A 12,829-nucleotide genomic window follows, 5' to 3' on the forward strand; every position below is an offset into this window, starting at 1 on the left:
TCCTCTGACTACAATGGAACAGTGCCCCTAGTGGAAAAATAAGCTATAACAGTAGAACAGGTAGATCACTTGTACAAATCACCTGTCATTTACTCTGGAAAAAGCGCTCTGCTTAAATGTCACTATAATGTACTCTCTAGAGATGTCTGAATATCAGAGTTTTGTAAACATTATCCGGTTACCGACTTGATACACCAATCCCCCCTTTTCAAACTTCTCATGAGGTGCTGCCCAAAATCAGTGATCAGCATTTAATGAATGGGAACTATAAACCCCAATTAAGAGTAACTGTATTCAATATAAATACATAGGAAGTTACAAATCATTTAGAAAAAATACATCATTGTAAGCACACACTTATTTTCTACAGTATGGAAAACCAACAGCTCATTTTTGTGGTCTGCACAAATATTCAAGAGCAGGCATAAAATCCATTCATTCAAGAATAAGTAACATTATCTCAGACCTCACTTCGGCCTTACTACATAAACTGGACAAATAATCAACTGATCATTGCCCAACATGAAGTGTAGGGCACCCCTTTGATGCAGGCTATTGCTGTACCAGCCCGAGAGGCTAAGACGACATTTGCTCAGGATGCCAGCATGCTGTACTGATGGCAGGGACATGGCTCACAGGGGTGAGGAGGCTAGAACTTGGTTCTCAAGCCAGCTACCAACTCAAATAACCGAAACCCTGGAATGACAGGTTAGTGTCCCCTACATTTCATGTTGTAACCGAGTATATTATACTGAGTGAAATGTATAATTATCAGTTGAAAAAAAAAAAAAAAAAAAAGACTACGTTTGGATAAGGTACGGAACTTAATTGACACTTGCAGCAGAATTACGTACAATAGAATGTATTAGTCATACAAACTCTTGTTATTCCTCTATTCCACAAATATTTCCATTTATTACCTTCCAAACCAGCATCTACACACACACACAAACACGTATGGTTAACATACATGAAACAAAGTTTATCAAAAGTATGTATTAAAGGAAGGACTGCCCAACTTTTTCAAAATATAGGCCCTTTTTTTCCGGGAGGGGATCAAGGCAACAAAACAGAGTCCTTTCGGCCCTGCCCCCACGACTTTGTGTCATTTTACACTGGGGCCAAAATATTGCAATTCGCCACAAATAGAGTTATTGAGGCTCCTGACGGGCAGGATGCAGGAGAACTGCACGCTTTCCCAGGAGTCCAGGAGACCTACCCAGAATTCGGAAGTCTCCAGGATAATCTGGGAAAGTGGGCAGGTATGATCCCTACATATACAGCACTATGAAATATGTTGCTGCTATATAAATAAAACATTTTTACAATCATCAATACATTGTGCAGCACAAGCCCACCATTGTGTTCAAGTGTATATATTGTCCAATCTCTTACAAAATATTGATATTTGTGGCATTTCCCAAATAAAACAGATAACGCTACAATTATTCATGACCTATATCTTACAGTAAGTTTTGTTGCGGGGGAAGTCATTTATATGTAAACATGAAAAGGTACAGAAAGCATAACTTACTTGCCAAGAAATCATTTTTTATACAAAAAACTAATTAAAAATTTCAAATAATTAAACTTCCAAAACAAGCAGACCATTTTCTGGAAGATACACGGTCACATACTAGGCTTAAAAACCCCAAAAAATCTCTACAACAATGGTTCCTTTCCAAAACCACAAGAGGATTGTATTTCCACTAACCCAACTATTGGTTTTAGAAATCTAGGGAACTTCCAAATGTGTAATATCCAGATGACTGCAATTATTAACAGATTCATGATAACTTAAACCTGCATTTTGTTGAGCTCCCGCCACTAAAGGCTTGCAGAAATATCAGTACATAAACTGCGATGAGCATAGTAGGGAATTTTGTGTGTCAAAAGTAATTTTATTTATTCCGTTGACATTTCACAGACACTATAAAGTAAAACAAAGAATTAGAACTCGTCCACATTTATTAGGAAATACGGTCTAAAATTTTTGGGCATATTGCACTAATACAATGCCAGATATTTGCGGTTTCATTCACAGACACAAGTCTTACATTCAAAAATCCTTTTGACAATCCATCCAACACAGCTGATCTTGCTTTAATATTGCTCACCCTGAATCCAAGCGTGATGTATTCAATCAGGTATTGGAAAAACAAATGAATATCTTGTACAAAGACTGTGGTATTACACCAGGTGAGAAAAAGAAAAAAAAAAAATTAAATAAAATCAATGTTTAAGAATTAACCGCATGAATGTACATGTACCTCAAAACATCTTCTATGCTACTTATGAAACAAGGCCAAAGTGTACATGGAATTTTAAAAGCGCTACATTACATTTTTAATCCACACTTTTAATCCAACAACATGGATACAACAAATATATGCTAAAATTAAGTGTATTATATCTCAAAGGCTGTGTATTAAGAAAAAGAACCAAAATAAGTGAATGTTTTATACTAAACTAAAATATGTCCATTGTGCTCTGTTACACTCCTCTGCAACAAGTTTCCATGAAAGTGAGACATTTAACTAAAAAGACAAATTTGCTTGCTATGCATAAATGCACTGTTCTGATTAATACGCAGGGGCAGGGCCTGTGACAGCAGCTCAAATAACTGTAATCTCAGCTTCCTGACCGGAAGACGACGTGGGAAGGGCTACAATGCCTGTACATTGACTTTGAGTTAAGTATACAGAGCTGCAGTGGACTATGCATTATCCCCTCACGATTCCTTTTTGCAAATTTCTAATTTGGGGTTTATTGGTCCAGTAAAGCTTACACGGCTGTACTTAGGCATATCACATCTTGTCGGAATATATTTACTTAATCCTAGGAACAGTTTAGTTTCTGATAATTTGGAAAGTGAAAGATGCACCAGCATCCAATAGCAAGACATACAAATATAAACCTATAGAATGCATCCTATATTAAAAAATATTTAACGACTTAGAATATTAAATATTTATTTAATGTCATTTTATCTTAAATATCTTATTTAATAGTTTTGTGCAAATATCAATGAAATTTTGTAACCCTTATCAAGTAGATATTAGTTTTCTTTAGCCTTCCAACCCTAAACTGCTAAAATTGATTGGTAGCTATGGGTTACATCACAGCTCTTATAATATTGAATGAGCTCCATAAAATTGCTGGGGCATTTCACAGTGGCATGCAAAACACAGTATAATAAAGGGCATACATTTTGATTACTAAACTAACATTCGTGGGAGCACAGCCTATCAATTCATAATTAAACATTAAACACATCAGTGAAGTCACTAGATGCTAATTAACAGATCAGCTGGATTGTCATGAAAATCAGTTCAGGACACAAATGGTTACCTCCATTATTTACATGCAACAGGTATTTAATAACATTTAGGAGGTCTGTCATTTACATATTATGTTCTTGGAGAAATGCTCATAGCAGCAACAAAACAAAAAAAAAAAAAATCAGGAAAATCAATTAAACATTACAAAACACATTTGGGATTTTAAAAGCGGCACAGACGGCTCATCAAATTCATAGCCAAAAGTAACAGGACAGCATCCAGTCAGCTTGGTTTCTCTTGCATGAAGTCTGTTACTCTGCTTGTCAAATATAGTTACTTGGAGAGATAGAAGACATGAATCAAAGCCTAGTGCGTGAAAAAGACAGGCAAGGTAGACTGCATTGTTCAACTTATTTAGGTGAGAAAAAGGTCTTGCTGTCCAGTAAAGATACACTAAGGAGACTGAGGTCATGTTATATCTACTCTGCTAGTTAATACAGCTTAGAAGCCACATGTAAATATGTTGGAACAAGTGTATTATTTTCATAGCAATTTTACTTAAAAGTAATTAGAAAAGACAGAATAAGTCATCCAGTATTTCCAGAAGGGCCAAAAAAAAAAAAGGTTGCAAATAGCAGTCACAGATAGCTTTGGCCTTAAACGCGACACCAAATTACTAAGTAGTTTAAGCTTGCACAAATAAAATTTAAGACCGTGCTTGGAAAATGTATTAAGTGTACAATATATTTCCAAAGGATTGTACAGACTGTCGTGTCACATGCCATTAATTGGACTGTACCTTAATGCTTCTGGGATTTAAAAAAAAAAAAAAAAAAGTTATCCATGTATATATCTCTTTGGTTTGCAGTGAAATAAAAACTCAAATTGTCAGAAACATTTACGTTGTAAGTCATGGCTTATTTCACAGAAAGCCTTACATGGGCTTGACAAAATTATTGGTGCCTTTTAGTAGTTCGACTTGGTTAGAATTCCAGCAGGTTATTGTCCTGGAACAGAACCCACCTGTGGCGAGTAGCAGGTGCCTGCAATTTTTAAAAAATAAATAAAAAGGATGCTTGGGTACACTACAGGTTTCTCACCCATTTATCGGGCCAATCACACGATAAACGACAGTTATTGCTCCAAAGCACGTCACATCGTTTGATTTGGCTTTTAAACCAGACTAAAAATCTCGTTCAACGATGGAACAATGTTCTTCCAATTCTGCAGTGAGTATGCACTCACGACCAGCGGTGTAGGCAGATCTCTATGGAGTGCGCAATGTCACAATTTGTTCAGCAAATGGTTAGGTCTGATAAGGAGTACAGATCTGATGGTAAATCAAGTAACACGTTAATAATGTGTCCGTATGAATCGGCATGCTGATTGGGAGTTTCAGTCCTTGGTGAAATCGTTAACGATATTGCAACGGGAGAAATTTTCTGTAGTGTGCACAGAGTCTATGAATAGAGAAAAGGAATCTACCCTGTTTTGTGTAACTGTGTGTACTGCAATGAGTACGGAGAAAAGAATGCCAGAGAATTGTCTGAGGAGGTCAGATAAAGGATTGGAGATTCGTAGCCAAGCATGAACACAGACCGTGATATTTCAGTGTTACTCCCATAGATTGTACGCTTGCAAGCAGGACCTTTTTACCTGTCTGTATTACCCAGTATTGTTTTATTACTGTGTGTTCCCAACTGTAATTTTCTGCGGAATTTGCTGGCGTTCTATAAATAAATGTTGATACATAATATCAGGAGGTTTAAGGTCCATGACAACACTGTGGTCAACCTCCCTGGATGTGGCCACAAGAGAAAACTTTACTAAAGATTGCAGCGCAGGATTGTTTCCACGGTGTAGAAAACACCTCAATCCACTGTCAGAGACAAGGTTACTTTCAGTCACAAGGCTCAAAAGTTTCACTCGTACTCAAAATTTTGGGGCTGCTGCGCTGCATATGACCCTTACCGGGCACATGACATGAAATCTGGAGATTACCAGGACATTTTAGAGCGGCCAATGTTAACCCAGTGTCAGAAAGCTGGGTCTCTGTCCCGCTGGAAGACCCATGACCTTCAACAATGACCACAAAAACTGTCCAATGTCCAATAATCAATTTCTGTGTGCTTCTTGTGAGTGATCAGCAATGAGTCCAGATGTAAATCACAAAGAACACCCGAGGAGAGATCTAAAACCAGCAGAAGGCACCATCACATCTGCGACAACTGGAGCAGTTTAGTTGAGAAGAGTGAATCCAACTTCTAGCAGAGAGGTGCAGGAAACTTATCCAGGGCTATAGGAAGCGGATGATCGCAGTTATTTTGACCAAAAGGCTGTCCTAACAATTATTTAGCCTAGGGTGTCAATATTGTTGTCAATGCCATTTCTTTTCAGTTTCTCATTTAAAAAAGGATATAGGAGTATTAAATTCAGAATAAAAACAAAAGGATATATTAACAGATAGTTGCAGAAACCAAATACTGTAGTCAATTTCAACTTCTGTTTAGAGGAAATTTTGAGTTCTTTGACACTGCGTTCTTAAAAAGAAAATCAGTACTATGGTTTTTATTTATTTGCCCTGGCGGAATCCACTAAAATCAGCAAGTTTCCAAGATCACTTGCAGTGCTGGAAGGTTGCTCCATTGCTGTACATTGTATTTCTTAATGCAATACATTACTTGCAGTAGTAACTACGACATCTCACTGCAAAGGGTCTCGCCTATAGGAGATCTCTTGACGCTGGCAGGTGAGCATAACCCCAATATAGCTATATTGTGCACAAAATTCTCCTTTATGTATATGCAGACAGTGCAGACAGTGATTTTTATATATTGTTTCTGAGCACTGGGCAACATTTTTCTTTTATTTACATGTTCAATTAGCCGCGATGTTTGGATGAGCACCGCGGTTGTGCATTTTTTACGGCAATACGGTACCGCAAAGTCGCATCTTCCCTATGTAACCCTATGGTGGGACGAAGGGAAATCAGAGACGTTGCTGTAACGTGGAATGCATTTGCGTCTGTACCGGAGGCTCCATGCACAACTGAATATGCCCCCAAGAGTCAAAAACAATAAGCAGGAAAAAAAAAAAAGCTTTTGCTGATTGTTGTCACTTGTTTGATTACAAGTCATAATGCAGAGTTCTTTATTCTTCAGTTACTGTCTAGCTTTTCATGCAGTATTTAAAACCTAGGCCATTCCAACCACTTGAGATGCCACCCAGGCTTATACTAAATTGCAGTTGCCCAATATAAGAAACACCCACTGCTATCTGTATGCACCCAATGAACAGATCTCACTCATGTGACGTCCGTTTAAAAGTATTCCGTTTTAGAATGTTTAAGTGAACCAGTGAGACAAAGCACATGCAAATAGGACAAACACCTGCTATAACTACATAACTAACAGGGTTTATATATCTATGGTTCTCTGAGTCTCATATTTACAACTTAGGGCATTGTCACCAGGGATCACTAGAGCACTAACCTATTCCACTTAAACACACACACACACACACACCACAGACTTCATAAAAGCTCAAATCATTGCCATAGTGAAAGCATTAAGTAAATGGGGTGGCAGAGTTTGGACAGCTCCTGACACATGACAGTGGTTTAACTTGGAAAATGTTGCATCACACATACAGCAAGATTTGTACCCATTTATTAATGGTTGGCTTAAATTCCATTAGTTTCATTTTTCTAGGATACTCCCCTATCATTCACTCTTTTTGCATAATCTCTATGTGGGCAACACAGATAGGGCTGCGTTTCAGCAGTCAAGCTTGTTCCTCAGGACAGTCTCATCTGATCCGAGTCAGAGCCCTCGCCCCATGTACAGAGGACGGGCAGTTTTTAAATGGGGGATTGTGCGGTGAATGAGCATGCTGAGAAGAGGGGGATTTCAAAGCCACTTTGATCACTACAAAAGAGCTCATATGGCTGCCATGAGAGCCGCAGAACACTTGCCAAACAGTAAACCGTTAGTGGCAGCTTGAAGAAACGAGGAAAAAAAAAGTCCATTACTATGTAATGACTTATAGTAAACCAAGCGAACTTGGGTTTAAAAAACAAAACAAAAACACAGGGTTTTTTCGTGGGATTGCAGTTTTAAATCACTGTCGCAGGGGGCAAGCATTTCCCCCTCAAGCTGTCATAGCAGTGATTGAGTTTTAATAAAACACAGATATTTTTCTAGCTGGACTAGCACAATGTTCAAGTGGTTTGGGGCAACACCCTATTTATCTGGAGACCTAGGGAAAAAAACATTTGTTTCATTGAGGCATAAAATATTTGCCTTTATATTTATATAAATTCAAATAATAATAAAAAAGTTTACTTTAGATTATTTTATCCTTTTAAGAATATATAGGATTAAAAAAAATATCATGGTATTCAGACGTTACCTTGTTAACACAGGACATCTAGACGGAAAGTTGAAAATAAGCCCCGCCCATGCCCCCGCTGCGCCTAGCCACCCGACGGCTACACTCACTTTCCATTAGGCCACACCCATAGCAGGGTCCAACAATTGTGACAGTCTGGATGATAAAACATTCAGCAAATGTGTTTCAAATGTTTCTCATCTACACTGGAATTTTATTTAGCAATCAATTCACCATGAACAACTGACATCACAGAGGCCGTTTCCTCATTAAATTGGCCAGGTCGACAAAATGGCTGCATCCTAGGTAACAAGGTACGCTTTAAATAAATCAGGAAAACGCTCCAGGAAGACATAAAGTTCCGACTTTAGTGTGGGTGCACTTAGGATGAAAACCAAATCTTAGATTTCCCAAAGTGTAATGACAAGTTTGTGAGCGAGTTATGAGGTGTGTGCAGAACAAAATAAAACATTTGGAGAAGAATTGGCAAGCGCAGATACAAGTCATGCACAGGAGAACAGTTTACATAATATCTTTTCAGGATTGTGAGGGCCTACAGAGACACAATTAATAATTAACCTTTGCAAATCAAATGCCTAAAGAAAAAAGTATTGAGATAGATTTCACCTTGGGGGAAACTGGTTTTCTCCTCAACTAATTACATTTAGCAGTATAAACAAGTGTTTAATAGAGATTGCACCACATTACAATATTTATTCCTCATGCGCCTCAAACTGATCGTTTCAGTCAATGATTGCTTTTGAACGATGTTACAATAAAATATCACCTCATTAAAATAATGTTTTTCTGTATTAGGGAATACAGGAAATATTTTCATTATTCACTTCCAGAACACACCATAAAAACAGTCATTTTATTACAATCACCATAAAGTATTTGAATAAATGCACTACGTAAGCCAGTGTGTCATGCGAACTAAGTAAGCAAAATTAAATCAAATCGGCAGTGTACAAAAGAAATTCAGGAATCATGTACAAGACCAGGGTTCGTAATAAAAAAAAACAATTTTTTTTATATAATATCTAAAAAAAATATATCTATATCTAAAAAAAATATAGCTATATATCTATAAAATATATATATATATATATCTATATAAAAATACAATTTAAAAAAAATAAATGTGACATGCATAAAACACAGCCACATGCACTTTACATAGTAAAATGGGTTTGTTGTCTAACCAGTTGAGTTGTAGTACAATAAAGTACATTGACTAAATGTATATAGGCAACAGACAATCAATGAGTGATATAAATAAAAAATGTTTTTATTTTATTTATTTTTATTTAAAAAAAAAATATAAAAAAATGTGTTTAAGGACGCACCTTTATTTCCCTCTAGAAACAGTTATTAGAGTTTTAATCTTCGACTGCATAAATCCAAAATGCCAGGTAGTTAATTAAGCACGAAAATTATTGTTGGCGACCAACTTTAAGGTAATCTTTTCTTTTGCCGTTAATGAAATGCATTTTTTTTTTCTGGCTACTTGAGAATATTTATGGGAGGTTGTCCTCCACAGCATTCACCACAGTTTAAGCAGATCTATTGATCTTTTTGAATAACCACAGATCAAAAATAGAACAAGTATTAGTCATAATAAATTAATAAATCAGAGTCCTACTGAAACGGCATTCACCTTCTGGTGAACACAACACCTCGCTGGTGTGAGTACAAGCCTTAAACAATCCTCTTGTCTAAACTATGAACCAATTTCCTGAATTCTACATTTGTCCACTCCGGCTGTAATGCTATGGTTACTATAAGCGGCAATAAAGTGTGTCCCGTTAATAATTGTATTATCTGTGCTGTCACACGTGTTTTTTCTGTTTACATCTCTCAGTTTTGCCCATACAGCGCACATCCAAGCAGATACTAAGACTACAAACCAAATCTTGCACGTTTTCCATGAAGAGATTCCTAGAGGTCAAAGAATTTGGTAAGAAATGTCCAAATAGGTTGCAGAAATATGGGGGGGGGGGGGGGGGAAACAACAAACCTTTTCATTATCTAGGTGAGCTGAGAATTTCTTACAGAATTTAAGATTGAGGATGTACACCTTATATAACCTGTGCGCCCTCTATAGAACTAGATAATATAGATGACTGGATTTTGAATGAATATTTTATTTGTACTGGTGAAAACTAGATAATATACTCCGAATACCACCTGTAGTGTGAACAAAAAAAAAAACGTCATAACTAAATGCAGTTAGTTTAATCTTTTTGACACTAGAAGCTGTCAATCTGATGTCCTTTTTTTACATAACTGGATGTCCGCATGAAATGTCTAAAAATCTGATGCTTTTGAAAAAAAAAAAAAAAAAAAAAAAAAAAAAAAAAGTATTCCTGCATCTACAAAACCACAAAAATATGACCACATTTTAAGTATTAAAATTACAGCCCCACCAACTCTCTGCGTCTGTGGCTAATGTGGCCTCCTGGGCAATGCAACTATTAACATCCATGCGACATAGAAAATTAAATCTTCCTACAATGCCACAGAAATACTGGGAAATTCCACACAGATTTGCTGACCAGAAAGGAATCAGTGAGAAAATTTGACATTGAAAATGTGCAGCATTGTGTGAAAAAAGCGCATCTTGCTTGGTCCATATTGAGACCTCAGAATAGTGAATAGTTACCCGTAGAATACAACATCAGGTATTCAGAATCAAATATGCACCATTTAAAAAGGTCTTAAATTAAACAAATAATGACTTTAGAAAACTGCAATCTAACAGAAACCTGAATACAACTCAATTTAATTTTATTAAACCAGGAACTGTATAATGAAAGTCAACAACAAAAAAAAGTCTTGGCTTTCTACCAATTGGCTTTTGAGAAAATTTCCCCCTGCTGTTGACCATTTATTGATAAGTGAGATGACACTAATATGCGATGCTGGTCAGGGAATAAATGTGAATGTAACTCTTTGTACACACCTGGTTGCCTTATCTAGTTTAGATATTCAGAGGGACCCTATGCTGACATCGCTTAACTGAGAAAAACCCAATTTGCTGGATTGGTGGGACAGGTAGGTTTACAGACAATAGAGTAACCAAATACAACAAGAAACAATTACAAATGGACAGTGCTTTAAACACACAAAAATGTAATATTTTTTGTTTTCGTAGTTTGATATTTTTTGGCTTCTTTAAAGTTTAAGTGTCACATTTCAAAGTGTAAACACTGCACAGACATCTTCTAGCATTACCATACCGCCCATCCCGAATGCCTCTACAGGCTCAGAATGTCCAGCAATTTACAAATAAAGATGATCTCTCATCAGTGCAGCAGGAAAGATGAATGAAGCGATTATTAACCAAACATAACTTTCTGGACACTTCTGACAGAACAGAAACAAATAATCTGTAATAAGACATCAGCGGTGGGTCCACTCTATTTACAAAGCATTTTGTTAACCAAAAAAACACCTTACCTTTCTTTGACTTTGCTCCGATCTTCAGTTTAGATGGCCAAGCTATCTGTGTATTTGTTTCTTCCATAATCTGCAGACAGAGAGCAAAAGCATCTTTAGTAATTCAATAGTTCCCTGTTGGTTTCAAGCAATATTCTCACAGTCACATCTACAGTTCACAGTACGGTCAATGTAAAACCTCTGATCAGACACAAATCTTTATTTCCTTATAAAAACATCCCCTGTCTCAAACACTTAACCATGAATACATGTTACCACATTACGTCTTTAGAGGTGAAATGATCACTTAACAAAACTATACTTTATTTACAGGATGAAATAATGTGGTCTTATATATTTTCTATCCAATAAGCCTGTGAGGAGTTTGTATGTTGTCCCAGAGTTTGCATTGGTTTCCTCCGGGTGCTCCGGTTTCCTCCCAACAATGATGATGATAAAGCCTTCTTCATGCATTGACAGTAGAAGGTCAGTGCACATCCAATAACAGACATTATGCTGGAAATCTTATTTCAAGTATGTGTTATCCCAAACATGCACTGGATTCTAGAAGGGGAACATTAGTATAGTACAACATAAGTATTTGCCAGTGAACCTTCAACCGGGATTTACCCACTGATTCTAGTTCATGCTTCATATACAGTCTGTATTTTGGATTTGCCAACAATATAATGTGTTTTGTTTTTGCAGATTAGAAAATGAAATAGTGAGTTAAGCGGTTAAGAGTCAACACTATTTTATCCTCGGGGCGCTCATTATGTATTTTGCCACCTACCACAATGCTGAAAGACCACCAAACACAATATACGAGGACCTCCCTTGCAGAAAAACAACCTTCTTTTTTTTCTTGGCCTCCAGTTAGGAGTGAAGTAAAGATTATTATTTTTATCAATAATTTTAATTTGCAATAGTTGCCCAGTCCTTACCCTGTGAAACGCAATTTATGACCATGACATAAGCACTGTGTGTGTTACAAAAGTGGCTATACTGTCTAGTTTAGCAGCAGAATGTTTAGGTGTGCAATCAGATTGTTACATACATACATTCTTTTTCCTGATGAGCAACATAATATACCATGAGGGACAGTGAAAACTGGTACAAAAGGAAAAAGGTGATGTTGTCCACAGCAACCAGATATTAAATTTCCTAAGCTGCAACAAAAAAAACCCCCAAAAAAACAAAAACATACAAAATCAAATGGGAATGGGTGCAACTCGCGTGGCAGGATGGCTTAAACATACATTTGCAAATGTGTGCAACAAAGACTTTTGCATTTTTATCTACAGTAGAAATGGCAGATCTGTTGCTGGCTATAGCAGTGTGCTGGGGGAAAAAATGTTGTGTGTATGTTCCTTGCAGGAGAACCCCACCCTTTCAGCACCTGTTATGGCCTATAAATTGATTTGAGCAGCTTCCACTTTTGTAAATGGGTGCAACTCAACAACTTTGGACAATCATCTATTTTGAGATCAGTATTTATTTCCATAAGTATGGAACAAGCAGGGCCACCAAATGGAATTTTGGGCCCTGGTACATCAACTTCCACAGCTGCCAGAGGGTGTGTGACCGCAACAGACGGGCCTTGGCCCCAGTACTTTGTACCTGCCTCCCCCCTCCCCTCCCCTCCCAGTGACCCTGGGAACAAGTCTACACAGAATAGTATTTTGCACCCTCTTACCAGTCACCACTAATAAGACACA

General features: G+C 37.1%; 1 protein-coding gene across 2 annotated transcripts in view; it reads right to left on the minus strand.

The window, feature by feature from the left end:
• BICC1 (BicC family RNA binding protein 1) overlaps positions 1–12,829 on the minus strand; it is a 166,217-nt gene that overhangs the window by 68,984 nt on the left and 84,404 nt on the right. For both annotated transcript variants that reach the window (XM_075216368.1, XM_075216367.1), the window contains exon 3: positions 11,133–11,202. In XM_075216368.1, the coding sequence (XP_075072469.1) occupies positions 11,133–11,202 (70 nt within the window). The remainder of the gene's footprint in view (positions 1–11,132; positions 11,203–12,829) is intronic.

The sequence above is a fragment of the Mixophyes fleayi genome, chromosome 6 (genome assembly GCF_038048845.1).
Source record: "Mixophyes fleayi isolate aMixFle1 chromosome 6, aMixFle1.hap1, whole genome shotgun sequence".
NCBI classification, from domain to species: Eukaryota; Metazoa; Chordata; class Amphibia; order Anura; family Limnodynastidae; genus Mixophyes; species Mixophyes fleayi.